The sequence below is a fragment of the Capsaspora owczarzaki genome (assembly GCF_000151315.2).
Source record: "Capsaspora owczarzaki ATCC 30864 unplaced genomic scaffold supercont2.1, whole genome shotgun sequence".
NCBI lineage: Eukaryota > Filasterea > Ministeriida > Capsasporidae > Capsaspora > Capsaspora owczarzaki.
The window spans coordinates 2,079,696-2,106,653 of NW_011887292.1; the positions used below are offsets into that span (position 1 = coordinate 2,079,696).

At 54.6% G+C, this 26,958-nt stretch overlaps 10 protein-coding genes across 10 annotated transcripts; 4 read left to right on the top strand and 6 right to left on the bottom strand.

Moving 5' to 3' along the window:
* Positions 1 to 259: 259 nt before the first annotated feature.
* CAOG_00636 (myocyte enhancer factor 2A) lies at positions 260 to 2,039 on the top strand. Its single transcript, XM_004365450.2, has 4 exons — positions 260 to 342; positions 628 to 831; positions 965 to 1,042; positions 1,356 to 2,039. Exons 1-4 carry the CDS (start codon positions 289 to 291, stop codon positions 1,890 to 1,892), a joined length of 873 nt encoding a protein of 290 aa, XP_004365507.2. The 5' UTR covers positions 260 to 288; the 3' UTR covers positions 1,893 to 2,039.
* A 61-nt stretch (positions 2,040 to 2,100) lies between these two features.
* On the bottom strand, positions 2,101 to 4,284 carry CAOG_00637 (hypothetical protein). The gene is made up of 4 exons (XM_004365451.2): positions 4,223 to 4,284; positions 4,031 to 4,124; positions 3,316 to 3,684; positions 2,101 to 3,234 (listed from the first exon to the last, which is right to left on the bottom strand). The coding sequence occupies exons 1-4, from the start codon at positions 4,247 to 4,249 to the stop codon at positions 2,210 to 2,212; spliced, it is 1,515 nt and encodes a 504-aa protein (XP_004365508.1). The 5' UTR covers positions 4,250 to 4,284; the 3' UTR covers positions 2,101 to 2,209.
* A 44-nt stretch (positions 4,285 to 4,328) lies between these two features.
* CAOG_00638 (branched chain keto acid dehydrogenase E1 beta polypeptide) lies at positions 4,329 to 6,736 on the bottom strand. The gene is made up of 7 exons (XM_004365452.2): positions 6,553 to 6,736; positions 5,860 to 5,937; positions 5,690 to 5,758; positions 5,307 to 5,596; positions 5,090 to 5,198; positions 4,752 to 4,960; positions 4,329 to 4,649 (listed from the first exon to the last, which is right to left on the bottom strand). Exons 1-7 carry the CDS (start codon positions 6,707 to 6,709, stop codon positions 4,422 to 4,424), a joined length of 1,140 nt encoding a protein of 379 aa, XP_004365509.2. The 5' UTR covers positions 6,710 to 6,736; the 3' UTR covers positions 4,329 to 4,421.
* An 885-nt stretch (positions 6,737 to 7,621) lies between these two features.
* CAOG_00639 (hypothetical protein) lies at positions 7,622 to 9,182 on the bottom strand. Its single transcript, XM_004365453.2, has 3 exons — positions 9,157 to 9,182; positions 8,817 to 9,035; positions 7,622 to 8,650 (listed from the first exon to the last, which is right to left on the bottom strand). Exons 1-3 carry the CDS (start codon positions 9,172 to 9,174, stop codon positions 7,637 to 7,639), a joined length of 1,251 nt encoding a protein of 416 aa, XP_004365510.2. The 5' UTR covers positions 9,175 to 9,182; the 3' UTR covers positions 7,622 to 7,636.
* A 1,219-nt stretch (positions 9,183 to 10,401) lies between these two features.
* CAOG_08431 (hypothetical protein) lies at positions 10,402 to 13,887 on the top strand (the record flags this gene model as incomplete). The annotated part of the gene is made up of 2 exons (XM_011271700.1): positions 10,402 to 12,790; positions 13,063 to 13,887. The coding sequence occupies 2 exons, from the start codon at positions 10,402 to 10,404 to the stop codon at positions 13,779 to 13,781; spliced, it is 3,108 nt and encodes a 1,035-aa protein (XP_011270002.1). The 3' UTR covers positions 13,782 to 13,887.
* Positions 13,888 to 14,334: 447 nt separating this feature from the next.
* CAOG_00642 (ganglioside-induced differentiation-associated protein 2) lies at positions 14,335 to 17,197 on the top strand. Its single transcript, XM_004365456.2, has 8 exons — positions 14,335 to 14,499; positions 15,020 to 15,402; positions 15,549 to 15,713; positions 15,828 to 15,890; positions 15,971 to 16,116; positions 16,210 to 16,520; positions 16,608 to 16,793; positions 16,883 to 17,197. Exons 1-8 carry the CDS (start codon positions 14,342 to 14,344, stop codon positions 16,971 to 16,973), a joined length of 1,503 nt encoding a protein of 500 aa, XP_004365513.1. The 5' UTR covers positions 14,335 to 14,341; the 3' UTR covers positions 16,974 to 17,197.
* On the bottom strand, positions 17,156 to 20,999 carry CAOG_00643 (hypothetical protein). Its single transcript, XM_004365457.2, has 2 exons — positions 18,896 to 20,999; positions 17,156 to 18,766 (listed from the first exon to the last, which is right to left on the bottom strand). Exons 1-2 carry the CDS (start codon positions 20,944 to 20,946, stop codon positions 17,251 to 17,253), a joined length of 3,567 nt encoding a protein of 1,188 aa, XP_004365514.1. The 5' UTR covers positions 20,947 to 20,999; the 3' UTR covers positions 17,156 to 17,250.
* A 328-nt stretch (positions 21,000 to 21,327) lies between these two features.
* Positions 21,328 to 22,441, top strand: CAOG_00644 (hypothetical protein). The gene is made up of 4 exons (XM_004365458.2): positions 21,328 to 21,455; positions 21,572 to 21,621; positions 21,729 to 21,788; positions 21,920 to 22,441. The coding sequence occupies exons 1-4, from the start codon at positions 21,366 to 21,368 to the stop codon at positions 22,332 to 22,334; spliced, it is 615 nt and encodes a 204-aa protein (XP_004365515.1). The 5' UTR covers positions 21,328 to 21,365; the 3' UTR covers positions 22,335 to 22,441.
* Positions 22,442 to 22,557: 116 nt separating this feature from the next.
* On the bottom strand, positions 22,558 to 25,266 carry CAOG_00645 (stress-induced-phosphoprotein). The gene is made up of 3 exons (XM_004365459.2): positions 25,215 to 25,266; positions 24,330 to 24,705; positions 22,558 to 24,142 (listed from the first exon to the last, which is right to left on the bottom strand). Exons 1-3 carry the CDS (start codon positions 25,230 to 25,232, stop codon positions 22,752 to 22,754), a joined length of 1,785 nt encoding a protein of 594 aa, XP_004365516.1. The 5' UTR covers positions 25,233 to 25,266; the 3' UTR covers positions 22,558 to 22,751.
* Positions 25,267 to 25,395: 129 nt separating this feature from the next.
* Positions 25,396 to 26,787, bottom strand: CAOG_08432 (hypothetical protein; the record flags this gene model as incomplete). The annotated part of the gene is made up of 1 exon (XM_011271701.1): positions 25,396 to 26,787. The coding sequence occupies one exon, from the start codon at positions 26,785 to 26,787 to the stop codon at positions 25,396 to 25,398; it is 1,392 nt and encodes a 463-aa protein (XP_011270003.1).
* Between the last annotated feature and the right edge of the window lie 171 nt (positions 26,788 to 26,958).

A 26,958-nucleotide genomic window follows, 5' to 3' on the forward strand; every position in this document is an offset into this window, starting at 1 on the left:
TGTTCGTTTGTTTGCCATTTCTCCTTTCTTTTTGTGTTGTTTGTTTTCTTGTGAGATGTGTGTCACTGTTGCTACTTTGTGTGTGTGATTGACTTGTACCTGCTCGACTCTGTTCGTTTGCTGCATGTCAATCTGAGCTTCGTCATTTTCCGAACATTTGCTCCATCCAATTCGGTTTTGGTTGTTGTTGTTGGATTCTGTGTGACCAACTCAAGTAACAACATGACAACCAACGTCCCACTCCTTCTTTTTGTTGAAAATTCACTCTTCATTTTTTCCTTTGTTGATATGGGTCGAAAGCGTATTCAAATCAAACCAATCTTCGACGACCGAAGCAAACAGGTAATGCGACCGAATAACGAGAGCAACCAGACAAAGAAGCGGGGGCTTTGTGTCGCACCGACGCCATTCCCTCTCCCATTCGCATCGTGCTACGAAGCGTGTGCATTTGTGTGTCGGTGCGTGTGTGTGCTGATGGACCAAAGCACCACACACCCAAGCCACAGTGAAAAATGCGTCGTCTCATTTGGTTGCTGACTGACCAACCTTGCTGCTGGATCAATGTTGGACTCCACCACCTCGCGCCCTTGCACTTCGCCTCCCCCCCCCCACCATCGCGCAATCCAGGTCACTTTCACCAAGCGCAAGCTGGGTCTGATGAAGAAGGCCTACGAGCTGAGCGTCCTCTGCGAATGCGAAATCGCCCTCATCATTTTCAGCAACCAAAACCGCCTCTTCCAGTACGCCAGCCAGGACATGGACAACATCCTGCTCAAGTACACCGAGTACAGTGAGCCACACGAGAGCAGGACCAACGAGGATCTCGCTGCGGTACGAACCCAAACCAAAAAAAAAAAAAAAAAAAAAGGCAGTGGCTGTTGTTTGGAGTGCTTTTGGCTCACTTTTTTGGTACCTTGTTCCTCGATGGCTGTTTTTGCGGGGTCGGTTTTGTCTGTGTTTGCAGCAAATTGCCAAGAAGGAAGCCCGGGCACGCGGCGACTCTTCCCTACGCGACGATTCCGACTCGGACACCGATGGCGAGGTTTGTGGGCTTTTTTTGATTGGAAAAGACAAACAAACAACAAAAAAAAAAAAAAAAAATCGAGGTCGATTTTTAGACATTTCGGCGTGTCAAATTTTCTCACGCGCACAGCCCTCGTGCATTGAAGTGGGGAGAAACGGAGAACAAATCTGCACTGAGCAGGCTGATTAGAGCATGTGACGTGCATGTGGTGGGAGCGTTTTTTTTTTTGCGGCGACTTTTGTGTGTGCAATTTTTTTTTTTGCGACGTACTGTTGGTGCGTGTCACTAACTTGGCGTTTTTTGTTTTTTTTTTTGGTTTTTGTGTGCGCAGGACGGAATACAATCCCTCGACCAGAAACGCGCAGCCACGGACCAGATTCGACAAGACTTTACGCTGCAATCCCAGCAGCAGCAGCATCATAGCACCATCTCCGCCAACCGCATCCAACAACTACAAGCCACCTCGAACGACGCCCTCCAACAACTCCACAACTTTCAACAGCAGCAGCAGCAGCAGCAGCAACAGCCTTTTTCTCTGATTCCACCGGCTTACGTCCCGCACCCTGAAACCTTAAACGGGCAACCCAACCTTGTCTTTGCACCAGCCCCGCTCTCCGCGTCGTCCATGCCGTTTGGCAGCGCGCTGGGAAGCGCAGGCTATTTCCCCTCGTACAATCTCGGATCTGCTGAACTGGCAAATGCACAGGCCGGGTCCACCCTGCCCCCGCACATCAACCTAGGCGCGCCGCCATTCTACACACCGCAGTTTGCTCAAGGTGGACCCGCGCCAGGGGCGTCTGCAACCATGCCAACCCCTCCACTCCCTCCTCCACCTGTCACCACAGCGAAATCGCGCGGCAAAAAGTGATTTGCTGCGGTTGCGTTGCAGGTACGAGCGAGTACTGTCTAGAGAACATCCTTTTTGGGCGCCCAATCTTGTTTTTGATGTCGGTTTTTGTTTCTTTGTTTTTGGAAAGGGGTTGATTGTTTGTTTGTTTTTGGAAAGGGGTTGATTGTTTGTTTGTTGTTGTGTTCTCGTTGTTTGTTGTGTTCTTGTTGCTTTTGTTTGGTTTCGGTTTTTTGTTTGTTTGTTTGGGTTTTTTTTTTTGTTTCGTTTCAAGTGTGTATGTACATGTGCATTCAGAGCAAATACCAAGAAATTTTGAGAGCAAACTCATGCAAACATCAATCGGACAGCAGCGAATTGATTGCGCGAGGAAGGTCGTTGTTAAAGGCGAGCAGTGTGTGGCGCGCTACCTCTTCGGGAAATCCCATCGCTTGCAGCTCGCTCATCGCAGCCTCGTCGACAACGCAAACTTCTTCGGCGGATGCGGAATGCTGATCAGAATAATCGTCGTCGTTGTCGTTGTCCGCATACGGGTCCTCCCCAACAAGCGACCGCCGTGCGCTCCGCGGGCTGCGAGACTTGCCTGGCGAGGCGCGCTTTGGAGATCGATCTGGAGAAGCGTCGAGATGAACGCGTTTGGGAGGCGGAATGAGCTGCGTGTTGGCGGTTTCGTGCTCGCTGTCGCTGTCGGCCGAGGTGGACAATGATCGCTTGAACGCTGCATTCTCGGGTCGAGGAGGCCGGGAATAGACAATTTCTGGTGATGCGGGCGCTTCTTCTGTCGAGGAAGCAGCTCCGCTCGACTCGGCCGCGTCCGCGGGAAGCTTGGCCTGCAGCTTGCTTGGGGACGCTGCGAACGACTCGGACTCGGATGCACATGCCTGTTGTTTCTTGGGCGATGGCAGGACCTTGAAAAAGCTGGTGATTTTGCTGGCTTCCTTGATTGGGCGCACGTTGGTGGGGAGATCGTTGCCGACCTTGTTGACATCGTGAGGAACCTGATACCATTGCAGAAAGTTGTGTGCCGGCCGCAAGAGGTGCTGGACTGCGCGAAAGTCGAGGTCTGGGTTGAGCCACTGATCGATTTCCTCTTGCGATTGCAAAATCACGGGCATGCGATCGTGCAGCCAGCGCAGATCGGGATCGCTGTCCACGGTGATGATTGTGTAGCTGAATTCCGGCGTTGGTTTCTGGATGTCTGGTTTCTGATCGCTTTCCGGTTCGTGCTGTGTTTCGGCTTCCGGCTCGTGTTCCGCATCGGCTGCGTTTGCCTCGTGGTCGCCGTCGTCGTCGTCGTCGTCGACTTGTCCGAGGTGCAGATCGGTCTCTTCGATCTCGGTCTGGGTCGGCGGAGGAGCATTCTCTGTCAAGCCAGGGTAGCCGTGGCAAAGTTTAGCATACATTATCACAAGAAGAAACCAAAACATTGGCAAATCTCACTCACCTTGCGGGTTGCGGGGAGTGTCGGGATACCACACGTCGTACAGGCCGGCGAAAAACAGCGGCTGAAACTCTTCCGGATTGGCCACAGTCGCGCAAGACTTGCGGAACATAAAGTACGGAATGCGGTCCTTGCCCTTCTTGAGCCATTCGAAAAACCCAGTCACCGGGAGGACGCATCGCTTCTTGTTGACGAGGCGGCGATAGACACCGCTCTCTTGGAGGCGATCTGCCCGGGCGTTGATCGTCTTGAGCAGAGTCGAGAAATCGCCGCGCTGCTTGGTGTACGACGGGATGAGGCCCCATGTCATGCAGCGCAATTCGCGCGTGCCTGGGTTGTGCTTTGAGGCGAGCATGACTGGTTGGAAGCGACCTGCACGCACAAAAATAATAAAATAAGAATCATAACAACCACCACCAACAATCAGTGACAATTTCATTGAGTGTGAATGGCACAAAAAACCGTGTCATTGCAATCATGAGAGTCATTTGCATCAAGAAGGTTGCAAGGCAGAAGAACGGAAAAACCCAAAAAAACAAAAAAAGCTTGCAAGTTTTCCATCATTGCGTCAAAAAACAAACACGCGACACTGCAACACCGCGGCGACCATGCACACAGGCACACAGGCACACACCACCCGACATGCGCTTGGGCTCCAAAAGAAATGAATGAGAGATGGAACCCCCCCCCCCCAACGCACGACAACAGACAAACTCACCAGGTCCGACATTGTACGATGGTCGATACTTGTCGCTCTGCGCCCAGTTGTCGGAGCTCGCCACGCCAGTCGCCTGCTGCAACCGATGAGGAGCCTGGAAGAGGCAAGTGGTGCAACAAAGAGGAGAATGGTGGTGAGCGCGAGCATCGAATAGAACAGAATAGGCCGGGCGAGCAAGCGGATCGATCGTACCAATGCACACGCTGCGCGCCCACACATCGCAAACACGAAACACGAAACGCAAAAAAATAAAAGTTTTGGAGTGAGTTTGTTCTGGAATGGTCAAAGTGCAAACGCTGGATCGAAAAACTGGGTTTGTTTTCAGAGTTTTTAATACCACAACAACAACAACCAAACATTCTCGGAGAGCAATGCATCGGAGAAGGCCTCCTTAGTAGTTAATCATCTTCTTGATTGCCTCGAAGCAACGGAGAGTATCGGGCATGTAGAACTTTTCAAAGATGAGCGGGAAAGGAGTGTCCCAGCCGCACACGCGTTGAATAGGCGCCTCGAGCCGCAAGAAGCAGCGGTCTTGAATGGTGCTGGCAATCTCGCCTGCAAAGCCACCTGACAAGGGAGCCTCGTGGGCAATCAAAAGACGGCCAGTCTTGTTGACCGACTGCAAGCAGAAAATGGTGGTGGCAGAGAATCAGTACGAGCACGAACAATGAAGCATACAAAAGACAACGAGTTTTGCAAGCTTGATAAGGAGGGGGGGTACCTTCTCGATCGTGTCAACGTCCCACGGCATAATTGTTCGCAAATCAATGACCTCGCACTTGACACCGAGCTTCTCCTCGGCGAGCTTGGCCGTCTCGCGAAGGACATGCAGCTGAGTGCCCCAACCGACAAGTGTGACGTCTGAGCCCTCCTGGACAATCTCTGCCTGCGATAGAGGAAGAGTGTAATCACCGATGGGGACTTGCTCGACTGCGTTTGGTTTCGAGTTGATGGACGACAACAACAACAACCCCAACCAAAAAAAAATGGTTCATCAGTGCACCGCAGGATGAACAATGGCGACATTCAGCGACACATCTGAGAGTGTGGGGGCTTTACCGGCCGTTCGGTACATGATCTTGGGCTCAAAGAACACAACGGGGTTCTGGTCACGGATGGCCGCAAGCAGCAAGCCCTTGGCTTGAATAGGGCTGCGCGGCACGACCACCTACCACCACAAAAAATACAAAAATGCATCGTAGTCGCGAGACAAGCATGGGTGAGAATTCGCGGGCAGTAAGGATTGCAAGGGCAGCAAACAGGGCGGACGACTCACCTTGAGACCAGGAGTGTGTGCAAAATAGGCCTCGGGGCTCTGGGAGTGATAGTGGCCACCATGACCGACAGCGCCGCAGGGTGCGCGAACTGTGAGCTTGCCGACGTTGAAGAGATCACCAGAGCGGTAACGGTACTTTGCAGCCTCGTTCACAAGCTGATCAAAGGCCGGGAAGATGTAATCCGCAAACTGAATCTCAGCGATCGCGGTCGCGCCTGCTGCGGCCATGCCGATGCCGAAGCCGACAATGCCTTGCTCGCAAAGGGGCGAGTTGAAGACACGGTCCGCGCCTGAACATTGTTGGATTGTTGGGATGGCAAAGCAATGAAGAGTGAGATGAGGTCAGAGGGCTCAAGGGAGACAGACTACTGCCGCAGTCATACCATGTCGCTTGGCCAGATCCAGCGTGCAACGGAAGACACCGCCAAAAGCAACGTCTTCACCAAAGACAACTGTGGTTGAGCAGAAAAACGAATCAAGCAAGACGGGTGGTGAGCAACCGTGCCAGCAGCTCGAGCCAAACACAAAACGAAACGAAGCCACTTGATCTCACCGGATGTCGGGTCTGTGGCAAGAGTAATGTTCATGGCATCGTTGACGGCCTGGTACAAGTTCATCTTTTTGGTTTCGCCTGCCAAAAGCCACGAGACGACCAAAGCAAGATGAGTATGGATTCACCGCATGCAGATTGTCACGAAAGGCCCCATGGGTCGTTGATGTGCCTTGTGCCCAGTCAATGACGCTCACAGATCAGATCGTTGGTGTTCCTTGTGAATCGTGATCGTGATGAGAGTGAGGTAGGAGTGATGGTCAAAGAGCAAGAAGGGAAAGGGGGAGTCAAAGCGTGACCAGCCAACCCCCAAATGCTTCAGCACTCTGCACTCCAGCGCAACAGTGTGGGGGAGGGAAGGCCGCTCGTAGTGAATAGGGCCGACATGCACACGTTTTGGATGGCAGTGGACTGCGGATGGACCACAGGCAGTGTGAGCTCCAACAACCATCCGTTGAACTGAGGGGGACAATCAATGATCACGGTTGAGATCCTTTTTTTTTTTTTTTTTTTTTTTTTTGTGCTTTTGCTGCGTTTGACTCGTTTTGTTCACTCGGTTGGCTTGGGCGGTGTGTGAGCAAGAGCATCGTTTGCTGTGGTTGTTGCTTTAATGGGTTGAAGGGAGCAGCGAGAGTGGGGGGGGGCAAGGAAAACGATCGGCTCATTGAACGTTTGTTTGGCGTCAAATCCTCTCACCGAGCTCAGCAGGGGCCACGTCGGGGTAAAAGTTGAAGCCAGCTGCATGGGCGGCGCGGCTGGCGTGGAAGGATCGGCTTTGCTGGCGAGCAGCGCCCATACGCACTGCAGAGGCGACGCGCGACGAGAGCCGGGAAAGGCCAGTGATGGATTGCATGGATCAACAAGAGAAGCGAAAAAAAGCGAACCAGGACTGAACGAACCTGAACTGGATTGTATTCGGCTCAGAAAGCAAGTACACACAAACAAGGGGCGCCCCGAGATTGACAGAACAAAATGCCATGGAGATGGAGCGGGGAAGTCGAGCTGAAACGTCGTGCATTCGGTTTCCGAATCCTCCATCGTGCACCATGCATCAGTGTGATCAAGTGTCTCGTGTCATTCAACTTGTACTGATGCAGCTGCGATCGTCTCGCCACCCAGCAGCTTCGAGATGCGTAGTGCTTGAACAAGTTGTCGCCTGCATAGAAAAAGCGTTAAATAAATGCATTCATCGAACTGCAACCGGATGGGCCCGCAACTGGCAGCTGCCTGCTGCCTATGACATCATGGCGGTAGGCGCCAACGTGCTTGCGGCCGACTCGGGCGCAACAGGCTGGGACAGAACATCTCGGGCAACGTCAAACAGGGGCCTCCATGAAGTCGAGATGGAGTCGATCGCTGCCTTCTGCTCGGCTGCGAGTGCGCCGCTGCCAGGGTGTGTAAGTTTCTCGATGCGGCGTAGCTGGTCATTCCTACCAAGCCAGAGACAGGAAGAGTCGAGCAGTAAGCCCCGAAACACCAAAAAGTGAGCGGTTGGACGTTCTGGACTTTCCCGCCAAAACCCAATTCTTTGATTCCTCCTTCGAGCTCAGTGCTGCTGCTGCGGCTGCGGCTGCGGCTGCTCACGTACAATCGATGGACGGTTTTCAGAATGGCATGCAGCTCGAAAACAACCTTGCTCTCGTCCTCGGACAGAGCTGCGTTGGGAGTGATACTGTCCATAGTTCCACCGAAAAAAAAAAAGCTTGACTGAACTAAACCCTCCCTGCCCCACCCCCAATTCCCCAAAAACAGTACTGCACATGAACACCTCATTCTCAGTCTATTTGAACATTTTAGAATACATGGCCTGCTCCCGCTTGGCAGATTTGGATAGAATTTGGAGAGCCGTCTCCTTGCCTTTGCGGGCGTCGGCGTTGCTGGAGTCCAGAAGAAGCACCTTCTCAAAGTCTTGCAGAGCGAGCTCTGGATCCCGACCACGGAGGAGACGCGCTTGGCCGCGGCGATAGAGCCCCTTGACGTTGGATGGGTCGATCGTGAGCGCCTTGTCGGCGTGTCGCTCGGCCTCTTCATATTGCTTGAGTTTGAGACACGCTAAGGCCGAATTTAGTAGACAGGGGAGCTCTGTTGCGAAGGCTTCGCCGTCAAGCCGCAGCAGGCTGGCGGGAAGCTCCAGTAGCGGCGATTGAACCGGGCGGTGCTTGCTTGCGAGTGCAATGACAAGACTCGCACCTGGCAGAGAGGCCGCAGGAGTGGTTGCCTGAGCCGGATCGGAGACGGCAGCACTAGAAGCACTAGAAGCACTAGAAGCGCTAGAAGGCTGGTGCGCGTGATGGTGCTCCAACCGCTCGCGCTGCACATACGAAAGCTTCAAATCCGACACGAGCTCCAGTGCCCGCGCGTACTTGGCCAGCGCGACGGCGCACGTCTCGGGATGTGCCATTGCAGCGTTGCCGGCATCTTTGAGGCGTGGAATGAGTGCCGCCCGCTCGTCCAGGGACAATTCCCAGTCGGCAGGCTCGTACTCGCCCGGCTGCTGAACAGAAAGCACCTCAAACTGAAACTCGAGATCGCGGCCTTTGAACCGACTCATGTCTTCCGCTTGTTCCGCCAGCCGCTCCCAGCCCGCACCGCAGCATGTGTGCGGCACGTAGCTCTGAGTGGCGACCGGCGCTGCTTCTGCTTCTCCATCCAAGCTTTCCTCGTCCGTGTCAAACTCCTCATCTTCGCCGTCATCCTCGTCGACTCCACGGCGTCGCTGCGCGTGTGGATTGCGTGCGTGCTTGCGCTGGTCGTGAAGCAGGGACGAGATTTGAGCATATACGGTAGTGACATTCTAACAGTGTTGGCAAACAAACAAACAAACAAACAAACAAACAAACGAAAAAAACCCGCCTCATCTCAATACAGTGAGATTTCAACTCGATGCAACATCATCGTGTGGGATTTGTTTCGTTTACAATGACCGAGGGTCTCTCTTCTGGACTGCAGTGCAGACTGACCTTTCCATCAAACTTGCACACGCGGCGCTCGCCGACAGCCATGGCAGAGACCGTGTCCTCCCATTCCGGCAGTGCGAATCCGCGTCCAGTCTGGAGTGTGAATGGCGGCAGCGTGTGCTTTGGGCGCTGCGCAGTCGAGCTGGAGCCGTCCTCTGCGCGGAAGGTCGTGTCGAGGATTTCGCCCGTCTGGGCATCGCGGACTTCAAAGTTGAACGAGACCTGTGCGGAGCCAAAGATGTGAAACAGTGATGAGTTTGTAGGTAGGTCGGTAGGTAGGCTGTTGCTTTTTCTTTGTTTTCTGGAAAGGGGGGGGGGCAACAGAGTGATGGTGAGGGGTTACGCGAGTGTTTGGTAGCATGGCAAGAGCAATGATGACTGATCCGACCTCACAATGGACGGCTGATTACCACTTTTGTAGATCTCGTGTCATCAAAACGCTGCAGCATTGCTTTTTTGTAAAGTGGTGGTGAGGATGTGCTCAAGATGAACAGTTCATGCTCGTTGAGCGTGCCACGAACGGAAGCGTCTTTCGTTTGCGTTGAGCTGAAGAAACGCAGTTTTGTCCCATTCCACCCGCGTTCTTGATTTTTGGCTGATCGCTTCCTTTGTTGAGAGAATAGCTCTGTGATGAGCGTTGCTTTTCGGATCTGATCTTCTTTTTGTTGAGCTCCAACCAAAAGCGGCCGTCGGCTCTTTTTTTCGGCCTTTCCCAGTTCTCCTTTTTTTTTTTCTTTTTTTCTTTTTTTTTTTTTTCTTTCTTTATTTCTTTTCCATCCTTCGTCTCGAATTTCTTCGTTCTCTTCTGTTCCCTGTTACTTCCTTGGTCTTGCTCCTTCCTCCTTGCTGCGGATCGTGGTCAAACAAAGCAAAAACCCGCACGCGTTCACCACACTTTGCACATGTAACAGTCGCTCACTTGTCATTGCCAGCTCCTGCTCCCTCCATCCCTCTTTCTCCCCTCTTTCTCCCCTCTCCCCTCTCCCCTCTCCCTCGCCTCGATCCTTATCGGTAGATGTCACATCGCGATCCACCTCGTTCGCTCCACTGCAACTCTTTGCTGCCCTTCCTTCACCATGATTGAGTCTCAAAACCCAAAAAAAAAAAAAAAAAAAAAGCCTTTTGTTTTTTTTCTTCCGGCGGCTCATTTCCAATCAGTCCTTCACAAATCACGCAGTCGCGCGGCTGGTCGCATCTTTTTTTTTGTTTGGTTGTTTTGTTCCACAGTGAGTGAAGGTGTTTTCGGAATGTTTGTCCCTCTTCATATCCATACCCAGTGACACCTGTTTTCGGAATGTTTGTCCCTCTTCATATCCATACCCAGTGACACCACACACGCTCGCTCGGCTGCTCTGTGGTGGTGGTGGTCAAAAGTTTGATCGGTCCTCCTTCAATTGTCACGTTGTTTTTGCCAGCACTTCAAACACGCTCATTCACTCATCCTCTCTCTCATCCTCTCATTCTCTCTCTTTCCATCGGAACCAAACGTGTCGGTTTTTTGCACTCACCGTACTTCCCCCTCGTTCTTTGCAAAAAAAAAAAAAAATCATCACAGTCCTTTTATTCCAACTTAACCTTCTTCCAAGTTATGACGACCGACACTGTGCGTCCGGGCAACCGCTCGGCCGGAGCTGCACTGCTCGCCAAGCGCCTCCTCGCACTCGTCGGCAGCACGCAGGGCAAGATTGCCACTGCCGGCGTTGTGGCCGCGGTGGTCGCTGCCGTCGTCAAGAAGCGCCGTGAGCGCGCCAAGGCGCACCGCGCTCTGATGGCGTCGCTCTCGGAAGACGAAAAGAAGGCGCTCAGTCTGCGACGGAAAAACCGGGTCGCGGTCAACAGCGAGTTCTTCCGCAGACTCCAGTACCTGCTGCGCATTGTGCTGCCAGGGTGGCGCTCCAAGGAGGCCATGCTCTTGCTGCTCCACTCGTCCTTCCTGGTTGTCCGCACCTTCCTGAGTCTCTACGTCGCCTCCCTCGACGGCGCGATCGTCAAGAGCATTGTGGAGCGCGAGGGTCGGCAATTCCTGTGGGAACTGACCAAGTGGATTGGCATTGCCATCCCCGCCACCTACATCAACTCGATGATTCGCTTCCTCGAGAGCAAACTGGCCCTCGCCTTCCGCTCGCGCCTCGTGGAGCACGTCTACCGCGTGTACATGAACAACGAGACGTACTATCGCATTGGCAACCTCGACGGCCGCATTGCTAACGCCGATCAGTGTATGACGGAGGACGTGTCGCGCTTTTGCAACCACCTCGCTCACCTCTACTCGCACCTCTCCAAGCCCTTCCTGGACGTGCTGCTGATGACTGGTCAGCTGCTTCGTCTGGGTGTCCAGACCGCTGGCGCAAAGTCGACGTTCGGCCCCATTGGCATTGCTGCGATCGCTGTCGGCTGCACCGCCCAAATCCTGCAGCTCACATCGCCTCCGTTCGGCAAGCTCGTCGCCGATCAGGCCAGCCGCGACGGCCACCTCCGCTATGTCCACTCCCGCCTCATCACCCATGCCGAGGAGATTGCCTTCTACGGCGGCGACAAGATTGAGATGGGCTACCTCGCCAAGGCCTACCAGGCCTTGGTCAGCCAAATCAACCTCATCTATCGCGAGCGCATCCTCTATGTCATGCTCGAGCAGTTCCTCATGAAGTACGTCTGGAGTGCCTCCGGCATGTGCATGATTGCCATTCCCGCCCTTGCCAGCAAGGCCATGCTCGAGCAACAGGCTGCTGCTGCTGCTGCTGCTGGTGCTGGTGGTGCCGCAGCCGCCGCCGCATCAAAGCCATCCAGTGTTCAAGGCTTTGGCGAGACTGCCGGCGAGCGCACTGAAAAGTTCATGACCGCTCGCTCGCTTCTCAGCACGGCTGCCGACGCCGTTGAGCGCATCATGTCGTCGTACAAGGAGGTGACTGAGCTTGCGGGCTACACGGCGCGCGTGCACGAGATGGTTTCCGTCTTCAAGGACGTCGAAAGCGGCCACTTTGAGCGCAAGTCTCTCGATGTCGAGCACGCCGACCCCATTCTTCAGGGCACCGGCACGGTGATTGAGAGCCACGACGACCTCGTCAAGCTGGACAACATCCCTGTCGTGACCCCGAACGGCGACGTGCTCGTGCGCTCGCTCTCGTTTGAAATTCGCCCCCACATGCACTTGTTGATCACTGGACCCAACGGCTGCGGCAAGTCGAGCACCTTCCGTCTGCTCGGTGGCCTGTGGCCCATCTATGGCGGCACCCTGACGCGCCCCAAGCGGTCGAACATGTTCTACATTCCTCAACGGCCCTACCTGTCGCTCGGAAATTTGCGCGAGCAGGTCATCTACCCCGATACCGTCGAGGACATGCGCGCCAAGGGCCGTACTGACGAGTTCCTCGAAGGTGTGCTCAATGTGGTCAACCTCGGCTACGTTGTCAAGCGCGAAGGCGGCTGGGATGCCATCAACGATTGGCACGATGTGCTGTCTGGCGGCGAAAAGCAACGCATCGGCATGGCACGCCTCTTCTACCACAAGCCCAGCTATGCGCTTCTGGACGAGTGCACCAGCGCTGTGAGCATTGACGTCGAAGGCCAGATGTACCAGCACGCCAAGGACATTGGCATCACGCTGCTCACCGTCACGCATCGCCCCTCGCTCTGGAAGTTCCACACACATCTCTTGCAGTTTGACGGCGAGGGCGGCTACAAGTTCTCCGAGCTCGACGCCACGGCTCGCTTCTCGCTCAAGGAAGAGAAGAGCCAGCTGGAGGCCCAGCTGTCTGGCATTCCCAAGGCCCAGAGTCGGCTGCGTGAGCTTTGCCAGCTGCTCGGCGAGGACTCTGTTCTCCTCGAGGGCGGCGGCGCACGGCCCCACTCGAGCGCTGCTGTTGTCTCGTCGATTCCCAGCAGTGCTGCCGATGACGAGGTGGATGCCACTGGTCATTCCGAGTCCACAGAAGCCACCACCAAGAACGGCAAGCAAAAGAGCGGTCGCTCACGTGCCGGCAAGTGAAAACTTTTGATTCAGTCTTGTTTTTTTTTTTCTTTGTGTTCTTATCTCTCTTGTCTTTTTTTTTTATCCCTTTCCTTTGTCTTTTTCCCTCTGTGCCCGTCTCTCTCTTTCTCCCTTTCTCTTTCTCTCTTTCTGTTGTGAACCTGTGCTTTTTTTTTCTTCTCCCAATGTGAATGCTCTGCTCCGAAGTGGTTTTTTATACTAATACAACTTTCAATTGTACTCTGTGACCTTTTGCTCTTGTCTGTCTATTCTCCGTTACAGATGCATCCCGTATCGTCTTGGATGTGAGCTTGCCAATTGCTCCAGGTGTCACACCAGTGTGGCCAGGAGATCCCGTCGTTGAAATTTCGCAGCAGGTTGCCATTCGCGACGGCCATACTTACAATTTGAGCAAGTTGAGCATGAGCACGCATTGCGGAACTCATATTGATCCGCCGCTTCACTTGTTCGATGGCAAAACGGCCGTGCACGACATTGCCCCCTCCGTGCTGGTTGGGCCAGTGCTTGTCGTTTCGCTCGAGAGCCCGACCCAGTCCAGCGAGATCTCGGCTGACGAACTGAGAGCTGCCGTTGCTCGTCTGGGGTGCTCAGATCTCAAGGGCAGCCGCCTGTTTATCAAGACGCGTAACTCTGAGACGTGGACGGACATGGCACAGAAACTGAAATCTTCTGGCTTGTTGCAAACAGACGCAACTGCCCCGCCGCCGCCGCCACCAGCGACGTTTGTTGCGTTGTCCTCTGGTGCGGCGCAATGGATTGCCTCGGCTGGTGTCGTCTTGTTGGGTGTGGATGGACTGTCGGTGGATCCTCCGGAATTGGAGGCCTTGCCAGCACACAAAATTCTTCTCAGCTCGGGAGTGGTTGTCATCGAGAGCCTGTCCCTTGGTGCAGTCACTGAGGGGTGGTGGGAGTGTGCCGCTTTGTGTCTGAACTTGGTTGGTGCCGATGGTGCCCCTGCGCGCGTGGTTCTTTGGAAATGATTGGATTGTCAGTTGGGTGTCTTTGGGTGCATGGTGTGCACATCATCCCCATGTTTTAAGCCTTCCGTCTGTTGTATTCTTCTGTAAAATATAGTTTTGTCCTAATTTCATGATCGTTCGCGTGAAGAATGTGCCAGGGGCCTCGTGTGGGTCGGGCGTTTCGGATGTTGTCGAGTTTGGTGAACGATATTGCGTGAATGCGATGAGCCAATGCTCGTTTCTCTTTATAAAATATTTTTTCGTTGGATGTATTAAGAATCCATGATGTTTGTTTGTGTGTAGGGTCCATGGTTCTCGATGTTGGTTGCAATTGCACTTGTGCCAAAGTGTCGTCTTTGAAAAAGGTGTCGAGCTATCCAATTCCTGCTCCAATCAACAGACGGTGCGCGGTTTCGTGCGCGGTTTCGACTTTGCACCGGATTTGCTTGGGCAACACTATGCACATATTCCATTTCATCAATTTTTGTGCTTTACCAAGGCTTGCTTGATCTTCATCCAATCGTCTGAAAATCGCAATGGCTCGCCTTAATGCATTTCAGTCCATTTTTTTTTTTCTTTGCATGGATCCGTTGAACGTCTACAAGCCTGAAGTGCCAGTGAGATCGCTGCCAGTGTGGCAGGATTCCCTGACGACACCCAGCACAGCAGCATCGACCTCCTCGCGCAAGGCCAGCAAGTTTGTCTTTGACGAGCAGATCAATCGCAAAGTCGTTCTCTGGTAAGTGCAAGATGAAGGAAAAAAAAAAAACGAAAAAAACAGGGAAAAAAAAAAGGCCAAAAGCTCAGAGTCGGAGCTCAAAAGTCGCACTCTGTGCGCGCAGAGATCGCGATTTCCATCGGAGTGCAAGTTCCATTCTGGTGGTGGTGGTGGTGTGCGATGCTCAACACACACAGGCAGCCCCATTGAACTGTTCGCCGTCTGGCTTTGCGGTTCCATTGACTCCAATTCTACCGTCCCCCTTTGTCCCTTTCCCTTTCGCTTTCCCCCCTCTGATGCGGCGGCCCCATTCTCGACGTCACCAGGCGGCTGCACACAATGCTTACTCTTGCGTTTGGACGCGTCTGATGATGGGGGTCGCGGTTCCCTCGTCCAACGCCTCGGACACTCCGTTTTTTCTTTTTCTTTTCGGTCCTCGTGCTGCTGCACTCCACGCCACTCTCTACTCGCTCTGGCCTAGGACACACACATCCACTCACTACCATTGCCTTTGCCATCTCATTTGCTCGTGTCTGATCAGGGAGGGCGACATTACGTCCCTGAGCGTCGATGCCATTGTCAACTCGACCAACGAGGCACTCCGCGACAAGAATCCCCTCAGTGAGTACATCTTTGCCCGCGCTGGCCCCGAGCTCAGGGCAGAGTGCGACCGCCTCGAGGGCTGCCGCACCGGGGAGGCCAAGCTTTCCAAGGGCTGCGATCTGCCGGCCAAGCACATCATCCACACGGTCGGTCCGCGCTACAATGTCAAGTACCGCACTGCCGCCGAGTCGGCGCTCTACAACTGCTATCGCAACATCCTCCAGCTTATGGCGGAGAGCAAGCTTCACACCGTTGCTCTCTGCGTGATCAACTCGGTTCGTCGCGGTTTCCCGCCAGAAGTTGGCGCTCACATTGCTCTTCGTACGTCCCTTCCCTGCCCCCCCCGCCCCGAGCGTTGAACACGTTGGGGCCTGTAGCCGGTGTTGTTGTGTGTCCTTTTAACATGTTCTCATTGTGACCTGGTATTCGTGGGCCATGCTTGTTTTTTTTTTTTTTTTTTTTGACAGGCACCGTGCGGAGATATCTGGAAAAGTTTGGCGACGCGATTCATCTTGTTGTGTTTGCCGTCGAGCCTGGGGATCGCGAGTACTATGACCCGCTCATGCCGCTGTACTTTCCGCGATCCATCGAGGAAGAGCAAGCTGCCATTAGCCAGCTTCCCGCGGACACTGGTGCGTGAATCGTCGGTTGTTTCCCTCTGGAGTTTGGGGCGGAGTCTTCTTTTCCGTGTGTAACTCAACTTTGGTGCGATGGCTGTTGCTTCTTCCTTTTGATCCCTCTTTCAGGCAACGAGTTTGGTGAACCTGTGATTGAAGAACGCAAAATCCGCATCGTAGATACTCCTCTCGGTGAGCGAATGATGCTGCGCGTTGGGTCTCTGTCGTTCTTGATCTCCCCGACTCATGTGCATTCTCATCTTTGCACACAGTTCTTGGTTCGGCCCACGATACGGCTGAATTGCCCGAGGTATTACAAGAGGTTGCATCCGCGAAGGCGTTCACCTCCATGTCTGGCGACCACGACGCAGTCCGACGCGAACAATTGAAGCTGCGTCCTCAAGCAGAAGCCGAAGAGGTGTGTGCACCAAAACAGTACTTTGATATTTGGACCTTCCTGTTTTGTTCCCTCTTGAACTCACATTTCTTCCATTTCTTTCATTTCCTCCAGCTCGAAAACGCGCGTCGGTACCAGCGCTGGCTGCAACACGCAAAGTCGCAAGACTTGACAGACCTCGCCAAGTATCGCATGATTTACCAGTCTGGTGTCGACTCGCTGGGCCGGCCTGTGGTGCTTTTCATCGGCAAGTACTTCCCGGCCAACCGCGTCGACCTCGAGCGCGCGATTTCCTACTTTATCACCGTGATGGACTCGATTGCCAATCGCGAGTTTGTGTTTGTGTACTTTCACACCGAGACGGCTTCTGAAAACCACCCCGATTTTTCTTGGCTGAAGCAAATTTATCAGATTGTTGATCACCGGTACGTGTTGCTCATCGCGTTGGTAAAAGGTCTTTGGGTTTTTTTTCTGTCACTCACCCCCGCATTCTCACTTCCCTCACCTCGCAGCTACAAGCGCAACGCACGAGCAATCTACATTGTGCACCCCACATTCCTGACCAAGTGCGTGACTTGGTTCTTCACCACGTTCACCGCTTCCAACATTAAGGAGAAGGTCATCAACATTGAAAATGTGACGTATCTCTACAACTTTATCAGCCCCGATCAACTTGATATTCCGTCTTTTGTTCTCGAGTAAGTGGGATTGGACTGTTGGAGCACGATCGCGATGATGAATGATAAGTCGCACTCACTTCTCCGCGTTGCTTTCCCTTCCAATTCAGGTATGACATTCGCGTCAACGGTGCCCCAGCAACCATTGCTACACACCGAGCCGCAGTCGCTTCGAGCTCTAGCCATACCGATGATCTTTAACATTGATTGTTTCATTTCGACCGCCCTATCTCGTTTTTTTGTTGTTTCCCCCCCCCCCGGCCCGCTCCCGCACGCCTCACTCGCTCTCCTCATGTTTTTGCTTGCTATGTATGCTCCCGTCACACTTACACAAGAACGAACGGACCTCCACTGACTTTCATGTCGCTGTTGTGACACTCCAATGTTCTCGAAAGCCTCAATATATTCGATTCTTGGCTGGCAAAAGCACACGTTCCATCAAACACAAGCCCTTCCTAACACTACTAAGCGCCACACTTTAAGCCGAAAGCTGAGCTTCCGCGTCTCGCACAATCTCAAGCCGGCCACGCAAAATTGTCTGGATGGTCGTTTTGCACACCGTGCTCCACCCTTGTTCGATTGCAAGTTCATCCAGGAGCTGCAATGATCCGGCGAGATCTGTGTGGATGCGTGCGAGGGCCACTTGCAGAGCACGCGCGCCCAATCGCTTCAAGTAACCAGGAATCGGCACGGCGGCAAGAAAAGCATGCGGGCACAGATGCGGAGGGTTTTCTTCGTCTCGCGACGACACTGACGTAAACGAGATGGTCGTGGTCGGCAGGGCTTCGGCAGAAGCAGCAGCTCCGCCGTTCAGGTCAGAGGGCGAAAGGGCAGACGCACCAGGCGCAAGCACGAAACTGTCCTCATCCATTTGCATGGACATGGCCAAAGTGCTACTCTCCGGCTGCGCCACCTCGTTCTTGCAGGCGGTCGTCTGGAGCGAGGCAGCCTGCCCGTACCCAGGATCGGAGGGAGAGTGATCCCGGAAACCCACAGGTACGCCGTTTAGCATCAGCGGGTTGGCAGACGAGCCAAGTTCAAAGCACACGGCATCCGAGCTTCGTTGCTGACGGTACGTGGTCGATGCCTCAGCAAACTGCTCCCGAAGATAGGAGCACTGGATGCGACTCAGACACAAGAGGACGGCGAGTTGCTTGAGCTTGAGCGGAATGGCGACAGGGCTGGTGGCAAATCGTGCTCCCGACGCACCATATTCTCGTCCAAGGACAAGGCTCGTCTGTGCCGGATCAAAGCCAAAGGCCGCGAGAGTGTCGGAAATGTACTTTGGCAAGCGACGCAGAACAGAATGGAGATTCTCTGCCCCGCCAGCTGGCGTGGCTTCGTCAGCTTCTGCAGCAGCGCTGTTCTCCTCTGCGTCCTCATCATCCTCAGTGGTGGCGTCCCAACCACTGTCGGGTGCGTCTTGCCAGTCGTCACAAAACAAAGTGGGCGGATACGCGGTCTTGCCACTGGCAACACGCTGGCGCGCGGCCGCGATTTCACTCGCAGCCGCATCGAATAGATAGCTGATCGGAACCGCAACAGTGTCCGTTGGGTTGGCAATCGTTGAGGAGAGCACAAGTCCGTGCCGCGCCAGCAGGGCCAAGTGATCGTTGTCGTTGTAGTTCAGGTAGAGCTCGTGCGAAGACGTGGCCGCGGGTCCATTCAACGCCACACAAAAGGATCGCGACTCGAACGCAGTGCACGCCAAGTGCGAGTGACGCGGCTTGAGCAGAAGCGGCGGCAGAATGGTCTCGGCAGGACTGCCTGGGTGCAGCGGTAGATCGATTGCAAGCGAGCCCACCACCATCATGGCCCAACGGAAGAGCTCACGGGTGAAGCCAGACTCTAGGTCGGACATGCCGTCAATTTGAAAGAGAGCAGGGAACAATTCATCGTACAGCTCGTCGTAATCTCTGGACGGCCGCAGCACTGGGTCGAAAATGCGTCGTGCACCACTGGAGGCACGAGCGAGAATGGCAGAATCTGGTTTGCTATGTTGAGGAGGAAAATGTATGGAAAAGTCAGCACTGGCAGCAGTCAAAACAAAACGCAAAAAAAAATCAAGACTCCAAACCCCCCCCCTACGACCAAGCACAGCAACGAGAAAGCACCGCTCTTACCATGACAAGAACGGAGTGAGCTCACTGGAGTGAAATTCAACGGCAAGAATAAAGCGACTGAACGGCGACTCCGAGTTGCGCATGCGCTCAGCAAGAAGGTAGAGCGCAATTTCCACATCGGGCTCAAGGCCGTCCACATGGTCCAGGCCAGGGAGCAAGCGTGAAGCGCGAATGCTGGCTCTTGTAATGCACGCTGAAGAAGCCAGAAGCAATTGCGAAAACCCATGTTGGGCAATCGCTCCGATGCCGTTCTGAGGAATCGCAAGTGTGTAGTGGAAGGGCGGCTGCGTGCGCTCGCGCAACTGTACCACAGCCATGGCTGCAACGGCATCCACTTCCGTCCGAAGCGGGTCCTGGCGCACCAAGTAACCATCAGTTTCGGCCGCCTTGCTGACAGACTCAATGTTGCGAGCCGTTCGCCACGCAATGAGATTGGAGCATGCGAGCAAAATGCTTCGTTGTCCGACTCGGTACGTGAGCGCCAATCGGACGTGATAGTCCAGGCTGGGCTGCAGCAGCAAGCCACGATCAAAGCCATCCCTGGACTCCCCGCCCAGCTGCACAAGACGTGTGAGGAGCAATGTGCTCAGCGTGCGGAGCATGCGAGTTTCGTTGGCAAGGGACACGCGATCAGTCAGGTCTGCTTGCTGCGGGGTCGAGTACATGCAAATCTCCGCAGGTGTCATCACGAGGACACGCAGGGCGCTAAACAGCTCCACAGGGACGGAGCGATTGTGCAGAAAGTGAGTCAGCGACAGTCCGTGCCAACGCAGGATGGCCAGCTTGGCCTCGCCATCCGGATCATTGCCCACGGTAAGCTGAATTTTGACGTGATCAGCTTCGTTGTTTGGCAGACAAAACCCGTAGCCCATCAACAGCTCTTCGTTGCTCTTTGGGCCATAGTTGTTGTACACCTGCTCGCCCTTGCGCACCTTTGCGCCAGTAAAGAAGCGGACGGAGGTCTCGTCGGTAAACCAAGTGATGGATGCGCCAAACTGGTGGTTCATCATGTCCAACAGCGGCAGCAGGCACTCGACGCACGGTTCCTTCATGGGGTTGCCGATTGCGTGCGACTCGACACCCGTGGTTGGGTTGACTGTGACGCGCAGGGGAAACGCGCGCGAGGAGCAGGTCGAAAACGCCCACAGATACGCTTCATACGTGAACACGTCCTTTGGGAACAGAGCTGGCTGCTCGCGAGACAGGACGGGAAAGACATTCAGGAACTGGTTTCGGACTTGGTTCCGGCGCTCCTGGATGTAACCGCCAATGTTTGTGCCGTCGAGGTGATCGAGCTCGGCATCGTTCCACCACAGCGGGTCTGAGTAAGTCTGTGGTAGAATGTTTATGTAGTGGTAGAATGGCGAGTCCAGCTTGCCCCGGTTGGCAATGAGGTAGGCGCAAATCAGCGTTCGGCCGGGAATCGGAGTCACGCCGCGGCGCTTGAGCATGGGACTGCTCAGCATTGCCATCCCGACCGGCGACCTCGATGCGAGTTGCTCGCTGATAATCGTGGCAATGGGCATGGACGCCAGCTCGTCCCCAGGCGCGAGGTCGCACGTCGCAAAGAACCCGCGGTCACCTTCCGGTCCCGTTGTGCGCAGCTCAATCTTGTCAAACACGCCACCGGCCATGTCGCGAGCCCAGCTGAGAAAGTTTGTCATGCGCGTCTCGGGCGTGTCGGGTTGCTCCACCGGCAGCTGAGTCATGGTGGTCTCGCCTTGGTTTGGCTGTTGCTCCTCCCCCAGCTGCTGCCGTTGCTCCTGCTCCACGTCTTCATCGTCCGACGACGACGACGACGGGCGGCGGATGCGAGTGCGCTTGTGATCTGTTGTTGGCCGTCCGTCCTCCTTCTCCTGCTGCGCCTCGTCCCGTGTGCTGCTCATGGAGCGGGGGCGCACATGTCGCCCAGCAGCTGGCGGCGAGGCCAACTCCTCAAGCTCATGCTGATGCTCATGCTCATGCTGGTGCTCCTGGTCGTTGCTCACTGTTGTCGCGGTTGCCGCCGTGTCCATGTCCTCCTCACTGAGCCGTGCTGTTCGCTGGCTCATCGTTGTGTGATGTACTGATGACAGCAAACGAGAGTTTTTTGGTTTTGTTGGTTTTTTAGAAGAGTGAAATCCTCGAAGCATCATCCAAGCGAGCCTCCCGTTCATCGGACATGCAATGCACAGTTTACTCTGCAAAAAAGACAGGGTATTTGACAGTTACGCAGCGGAACGTCGATCATTGGGGCTGTCTGATTCTTCAGTTATTATGAGTAGAAATCTGAGCTTTCGTTCTCGCTCCAGCTAGTTGTTCACCGACCTCACGAAATTCCTGCTTCCGGGGTCTTTGTTTGTGTCATGTTTGTCTTTGGTGTTGTTGTTGTTGTTGTTGTGTGTTGTTGTTGTCTGCTACCCACGGTCTCAGCGCAAGGTCCAGTCCTCTCAGATTTCTTCTTCCCATCCGCTTTTACTCTGTTAGTAAAATGTCGCGCCGAGGCGAAACGTCCGTCTTTGCAGGGCAGGTGCAGCCGCCGCGTAATCTGGACGAGGTCCCTGTGATTGACCGCGAGAAGGTACTGAGCATGGTCATCTCGACCATTGACTTGGCTAGCGTTGTGATTGCTGAGATCTCTCGCGTCTTCTGCTGCTGCTCACCTTTCGGTTTCTGGTGTTCGACCACCGACGGCAGCTCTGCCCGTTCCTCTTGCGCGTCTTTGTTCAGCCACACAACCACCACAGGTGAGTTAGTTACTGTCCACTCCAGATGTGCAAAGTGCAGGACGACTTGGCGCCGAATGCTCACACACAACTCGGCTCGTTTTGCGTTGTGGATGTGGTACCATCAGGCCAGCCGAGTTTGACGCAGGTGCACTCCCAACACGTGACGAGTTGCAAGTCTACACATGGTAAGGCGCTCATTGACCAAGTGGGGTGGAGGTGGGCAAGTGGGTCGTTGCGTTGTCGATCTGCTCGTCGCTCTCTCGACCGCCTCCTAACCACCACCGGCGCTCGCGGTGATTGTGATTTTGTATAACAGGCAAGACGCTACGCTTCTTGAGATTGCCACCATCATTCGCTCCGTTTACCCGGCGGCCACGGATCGCGATACCCGTTTCTCGTTGCGCCGTGTTTACTTTGAGCACGGCCGCTCCAGCTACCGCGATTTGGGCGTCGTTACCCCTGGCCGCAAGGGAAACGACGATGCCTCCACGCTCTGGTCGACCGACTTCCACATTGGCGACTACATGGACATTGCCGTCATCCCTCCGGGCAGCCAGCGCTTCCGAAACAATGCCGCTGGAAACAATCCTGGCGGTCGGCCCGACATTGACCACCAGCGCTGGGATGATGCGCGCAAGGAAGACACTCGTCGGGACAACCCTCGCCGCAACGACGATCGTCGCAATGATGGCCGTCGCAATAAAGACAGCTCTCGAGGTGGTCGTTGGTAATTTTCTTGCTGTTTTTTTCTTTCTTCTTTGTCTTGGATGACAGTTGTTCAGTGTTCTGTTGTTATTGATACATTCCGTCAAGTATTGTACTACCAAACACACGTCCGATAGAGTATGAGCAGATTGGACCGAACCTTTTGAAGGGCAACCTTTACTCACATCGATGGCAAGATACAAACATCGAAGTGGGAACGACGCTGACTACGCGAGTAAGTTGCCGTGCCTTTGTTGTTGGTAAGAAAGCTATTTTTGTATTGATGAAACACACAAACACACAAACGACAAAGCATTACGATCGGCAAGAACGAAGAACGATTCATACATTTGGATTGGAATGAAAACAAAGACCTAGCACGACCAAGGCAAGAAAGCCGTTTCCCCCCTTGTCACAAACGTCGTTGCAGGGGGTTTTTTTTTTCAGCGAACCTTGATGATGCCGGCCGAGATGAGCTTTTGAATCTTGCGAGCGACTTCGGGATTCTTCATGTGGGCAGCAGCGGCAACGGGGTCGCCAGTCATTTGCTCGAGAATTTGGCGCATGACGGGGTCGGCCATGATTTCGCGCAGCTCTGGGTCGGCCATGGCGCGCTGTGCAATCTCCTCTTCGGAGGCGTTCTCGTTGCTGTTGTGGTTGCGCATGATGGCCTGGCGGCATTGAGCCATGCCCTCCTCGGCGATCTGCTTGGCAGTGGGATCCTCGAGCTTGCTAATCTTGTCGTACGTCTCCATGGCGGCAGCAAAGTCCTTGCGGGCAATCTGCACGGTCGCCTTGCGCTGATAGCCCTTGATGAAGGTGGGATCAAGACGGATGCACTCGTCAGCGTCCTTGGCGGCCAGCGGCAGCTCGAGAATCTTGGTGTAGCAAGCAGCGCGGTTGGAGTACAGCTTGGCATCGGAGGGGTTGCGCTTGATGGCTTCAGAGTACTCGCCGATGGCGTTGATAAAGTCCGAGCTCTTGAACAGCGCATTGCCGCGCTCACGAGCCTCGGCAGACTTGGCGACATCAATGTAGTCGGTCTTCTTCTTGAGCTCAATCTCCTTCTCGAGCAACTGCTTCTTCTCGTTGACTTCGGGGTTGCGGTGCTCGGAAAGCGACTTGTTGAAAAAGTTGAGCGCCTCCGTCAGCTTGCCCTGCTTCTGGGCAGCAGAGCCGGCGCGCGAGAGCGCCTTTGCAATCAGCTTAAAGTCAGCGCGGTTTTCGCGGCCGACTTCAACCGCCTTTGCGCAGTCCTCGAGGCAGAGGTCGTAGGCGCCGCTCTCAAAGTGCACAGCAGCACGGTTGTTGAGGTAGACAATGTTGGTGGGCACCAGCTCGTACGCAGCAGTGTAGTGCTTTGCGGCAGTCGCAAAATCGCGCTTCTTGTACGCTGCAGTGCCCAGCTCCTTTTCCTTCTCGGCTTGCGCGTTCACCTTTTGCTCTTCAGTGACGGGCTCACTTGCGGCGGGTGCGGGCGCAGCAGCTGCTGCTGGTTTGCTGGCGCTGGCGCTGGTGCTAGGCTTGGCAGGGCCGTGGGAATGGCCGTGGCCTTCGCTGCCATCGTGGGAATGACCGTGGCCCTCGCTGCCGTCGTGCGCGTGGCCATGGCCGGCGTTGGCCTCCTCTTCCTCAGCAGCGCCGGCAGAGCTCAAAAGAACGTTCAGCACGGCCGAGAAGCGAGGGTCTTGCAGGTACTTGGACATGGAGGAGGGGTTCTTGACAACGTCAGCCATGATGAGTTGGAAGTCGGGCTCCTGCATGTACTTGCGCGTGGTGGGGTGCACAAGCAGCTGTTGGAGGTTTTGGGGCGCAAAGATTTGCTTGAAGGCGTCTGCAAGAAGAGCAACAGTGACACGAGCAGCAGTGAGCACCTGAGCAAAGAAGCTATTTGGGCTGCGCATTCGCAGGAAGACAAACAATCCTCCCCCCCCCTCTTAAAGAACACGGAGCGAAAACATTGACGAAAACGTTTGCGAAAAAAAAAAAAAAAAGCTACCACAAACCCCACTCAAACTCACCGCTCAAGGGCATGCTGCCGGCAGAGGCAATAGCAGCAGCAACATCTTGCAGACCCTGCTTGAGGCTTGCATTGGCGGGCTCGATCTCGAGGCCGGCCTTGTACGCCTGCTCGGCCTCCTCGAGATTGCCGAGGAAGAAGTGGGCCGCGCCGCGACGCGAGTAGCCCTTGGCCCAGTCGGGCTTGATGGCGATGCACTTGTCGGCATCCTCGAGGGCCTTCTTGTAGTCCTTCATGCCCGCATACGCACCCGAGCGGTTGCTGAACAGGACGTGGTTGGTGCCATCGCACGCAATGGCGCTCGAGAACAGCTCGACGGCCTTCTCAAAGTTGCCCGCAGTGAATGCAGTGTTGCCCTCTGCCTTGAATTGGTCAGCCTGAAAACCAACAAAGCAGTGTTGAGTGAGTGAAACGAAAGACCTTTCATCTTCAAAAGAACAAAACAAAAGAGAAATGATTTTGGACCACCCAAAAAAAAAAAAAAAAAAAAAAAAAAAAAAAAAAAAAAAAAAAAAAAAAAAAAAGCACATGCGTTTTTGTATGGGGTTTGCATTACGCATCGATGTTTGGACCCTTCTCAATGGCGCGAGGGCTGCCCCCGATCCAATGAGGCAAGAACGCCGAGAGATTGAGATGGAATAGAGAGCGAAGAAAGAAGGGAGACAGCCGAAAAGGACAGAGTGCAAATTTGGCTGCGCTCAGCACGGAAGCTGCTGGAAGGTTGGTTTTGTGTCTTGGATGACCATCGCTGGGGGCACTGCCAGCGAGGAAAGCAAATGACGGATGCGCTGGGAATGAACACAGGTTTGCATTGCGTTATTACGGCTGCACTCCGAGCGGGAGAAGTGGAGCGACAGAGAGCGAGACAGAGCGCAGAGTGAGTCACCTTCGCCTTGTCAGTCATTTGTGTGCGCGTTGTAATGAAAACGAAATTTCTGAGACTGAGCACTTGAATGAAACTTGAAGCAAAATGAATGTATTTCGCAAACAAGGCGAGTCTCTGCAGGCAAATGCTCATCACAAACACAAAGCAAAAAAAAAGAACAAAACAATTTGACACCAAACAACTAGTAGAGATTTTTGCTGCCAAAGATGTTCTTGGGATCAATCTGGGACTTGACAGCTCGCAGCATCTCCATGCCAGTCTCCGAGACCGTCTCGGGAAGCCAGTGCTTGCGCAGCTTGCCAATGCCGTGGTGATGGCTGATGGAGCCTCCGTTGGCGAGCACCTCCTCGCGCGCCTCGACCTCAATCTCGTGGTACGTGTGCACGGGGTCGGGCAGGCCCTTGTAGCAGAAGCCAAAGTAAAAGTACACGCAGACGCCGCTGTCGTAGGTCTGGGTCACGCGGCACGAGACGAACGGCGCCTTCACACCGCGCGAGGCGCACGAGCGACGGATGCGGTCCTTGACGTTGCGGCAGAGCGGCAGCACGTTTCGCCACGGCACCGAGGTCTCGAACGACTCGGCAATAAAGTAGTAGTTGAAGCCAATGTCGCGCAGGTAGGCAATGACAAAGGTCAAAAAGTAGCCGCGCAGGCCGTTTTCTTCGCCACCAGCAATGCCGCCAAAGCGAGCGGCAATGGCGTAGATGCGTCGCGACTGCTCCTCCACCTCGGCCTTGGTGCCTTCGAACAGCAGGGTTGCAGCAACCATCTTGTCCACCTGGAAACCCTTGAGGGTGGTCACGTAGAACTTTTTGGCCTTGTCAATGAACGCCTGGAAGGCGGAAGCCGCGTGCGGCTTGAGCGCCTGGCTGAACTGGAACTGGTCGTTGTCGATGCAGCGAATGGAGGCGGGCGCACAGCGCTGCAGAGCGACCTCGCGCATGCACGCCACGCCCATCTCGAACGACGGGAAGACGAGCGAGCCAAAGAGCTTGCACTCGGGCAAGGGGCGCAGCCGCAAGGTCACCTCTGTAATAACACCAAGGGTGCCTTCCGAGCCGAGCACAAACTGGTGGACGTCGGGCCCGGCCGAGATGCGCGGCACCTGGCACGACTTTTCCAAAGTGCCCGTCGGCGTCACCACGCGCATGTGCACGATGATGTCTTCAATGTTGCCGTAAATGTTCTTCTTCATGCCGGAGGCGCGGGTTGCAACCCAGCCGCCAAGCGAGCTAAACTCCATCGAGTCCGGCTCGTGCCCAGTGCACAGACCTTCCACCGCCAAGCGGCGCTCCAAGTCCTGGCCAATAATGCCGGCCTCAATGCGGGCCGTCATGGACTCGCGGTCAATCCACAGAATGCGGTCCATTTCGGTCATGTCCAGGGAGACAATCATGCGCATCTCGTCCTCTGGGCACAGCAGCGCGTGCGACACGGACGTACCGCCGCCAAAAGGAATAATGCACACGTCAAAGTCGTTCGCCGCACGGACGATCGCCTCCACCTGCTCGTTCGACGCGGGCCACACGACCGCGTCCGGAATGCGGGCAAACTTGCCGTGGCGCAGCGCCATAATCTCGTGGCAAGTGTGTCCTACAGCGAAAAAAAAAAAGAACAAAAAAGAAGAAAAAAACAGTGTGAATGCGGGGTCGCGGTTCACACACACACACACACACACACACACACACACACACACACACACACGCACACACACACACACACATACACACACACACACACACAC

Coding starts and splice junctions, on each gene's coding strand:
- CAOG_00637 (XM_004365451.2), bottom strand. CDS start 4,249: ATGTGTGGGCGCGCAGCGTGTGCATTG. Junction 3,685..4,030: donor ATCGTACAATGTCGGACCTG/GTGAGTTTGTCT, acceptor TTGTGCGTGCAG/GTCGCTTCCAACCAGTCATG. Junction 3,235..3,315: donor CACTCCCCGCAACCCGCAAG/GTGAGTGAGATT, acceptor CTGGCTTGACAG/AGAATGCTCCTCCGCCGACC.
- CAOG_00644 (XM_004365458.2), top strand. CDS start 21,366: ATGTCGCGCCGAGGCGAAACGTCCGTCTTTGCAGGGCAGGTGCAGCCG. Junction 21,622..21,728: donor CAGCCACACAACCACCACAG/GTGAGTTAGTTA, acceptor TGGTACCATCAG/GCCAGCCGAGTTTGACGCAG. Junction 21,789..21,919: donor GAGTTGCAAGTCTACACATG/GTAAGGCGCTCA, acceptor TTTGTATAACAG/GCAAGACGCTACGCTTCTTG.
- CAOG_00645 (XM_004365459.2), bottom strand. Junction 24,143..24,329: donor CGGCAGCATGCCCTTGAGCG/GTGAGTTTGAGT, acceptor CTCTTCTTGCAG/ACGCCTTCAAGCAAATCTTT.
- CAOG_00638 (XM_004365452.2), bottom strand. CDS start 6,709: ATGCAATCCATCACTGGCCTTTCCCGGCTCTCGTCGCGCGTCGCCTCT. Junction 5,759..5,859: donor TGCCACAGACCCGACATCCG/GTGAGATCAAGT, acceptor GCTCAACCACAG/TTGTCTTTGGTGAAGACGTT. Junction 5,597..5,689: donor GGATCTGGCCAAGCGACATG/GTATGACTGCGG, acceptor AACAATGTTCAG/GCGCGGACCGTGTCTTCAAC.
- CAOG_00643 (XM_004365457.2), bottom strand. CDS start 20,946: ATGAGCCAGCGAACAGCACGGCTCAGTGAGGAGGACATGGACACGGCG. Junction 18,767..18,895: donor CTCACTCCGTTCTTGTCATG/GTAAGAGCGGTG, acceptor TCCTCAACATAG/CAAACCAGATTCTGCCATTC.
- CAOG_00639 (XM_004365453.2), bottom strand. Junction 8,651..8,816: donor TGTGCAAGTTTGATGGAAAG/GTCAGTCTGCAC, acceptor CAACACTGTTAG/AATGTCACTACCGTATATGC.
- CAOG_00642 (XM_004365456.2), top strand. CDS start 14,342: ATGGATCCGTTGAACGTCTACAAGCCTGAAGTGCCAGTGAGATCGCTG. Junction 15,403..15,548: donor TGGCGCTCACATTGCTCTTC/GTACGTCCCTTC, acceptor TTTTTTTGACAG/GCACCGTGCGGAGATATCTG. Junction 15,714..15,827: donor CCAGCTTCCCGCGGACACTG/GTGCGTGAATCG, acceptor TCCCTCTTTCAG/GCAACGAGTTTGGTGAACCT.
- CAOG_00636 (XM_004365450.2), top strand. CDS start 289: ATGGGTCGAAAGCGTATTCAAATCAAACCAATCTTCGACGACCGAAGC. Junction 343..627: donor TCGACGACCGAAGCAAACAG/GTAATGCGACCG, acceptor CGCGCAATCCAG/GTCACTTTCACCAAGCGCAA. Junction 1,043..1,355: donor ACTCGGACACCGATGGCGAG/GTTTGTGGGCTT, acceptor TTGTGTGCGCAG/GACGGAATACAATCCCTCGA.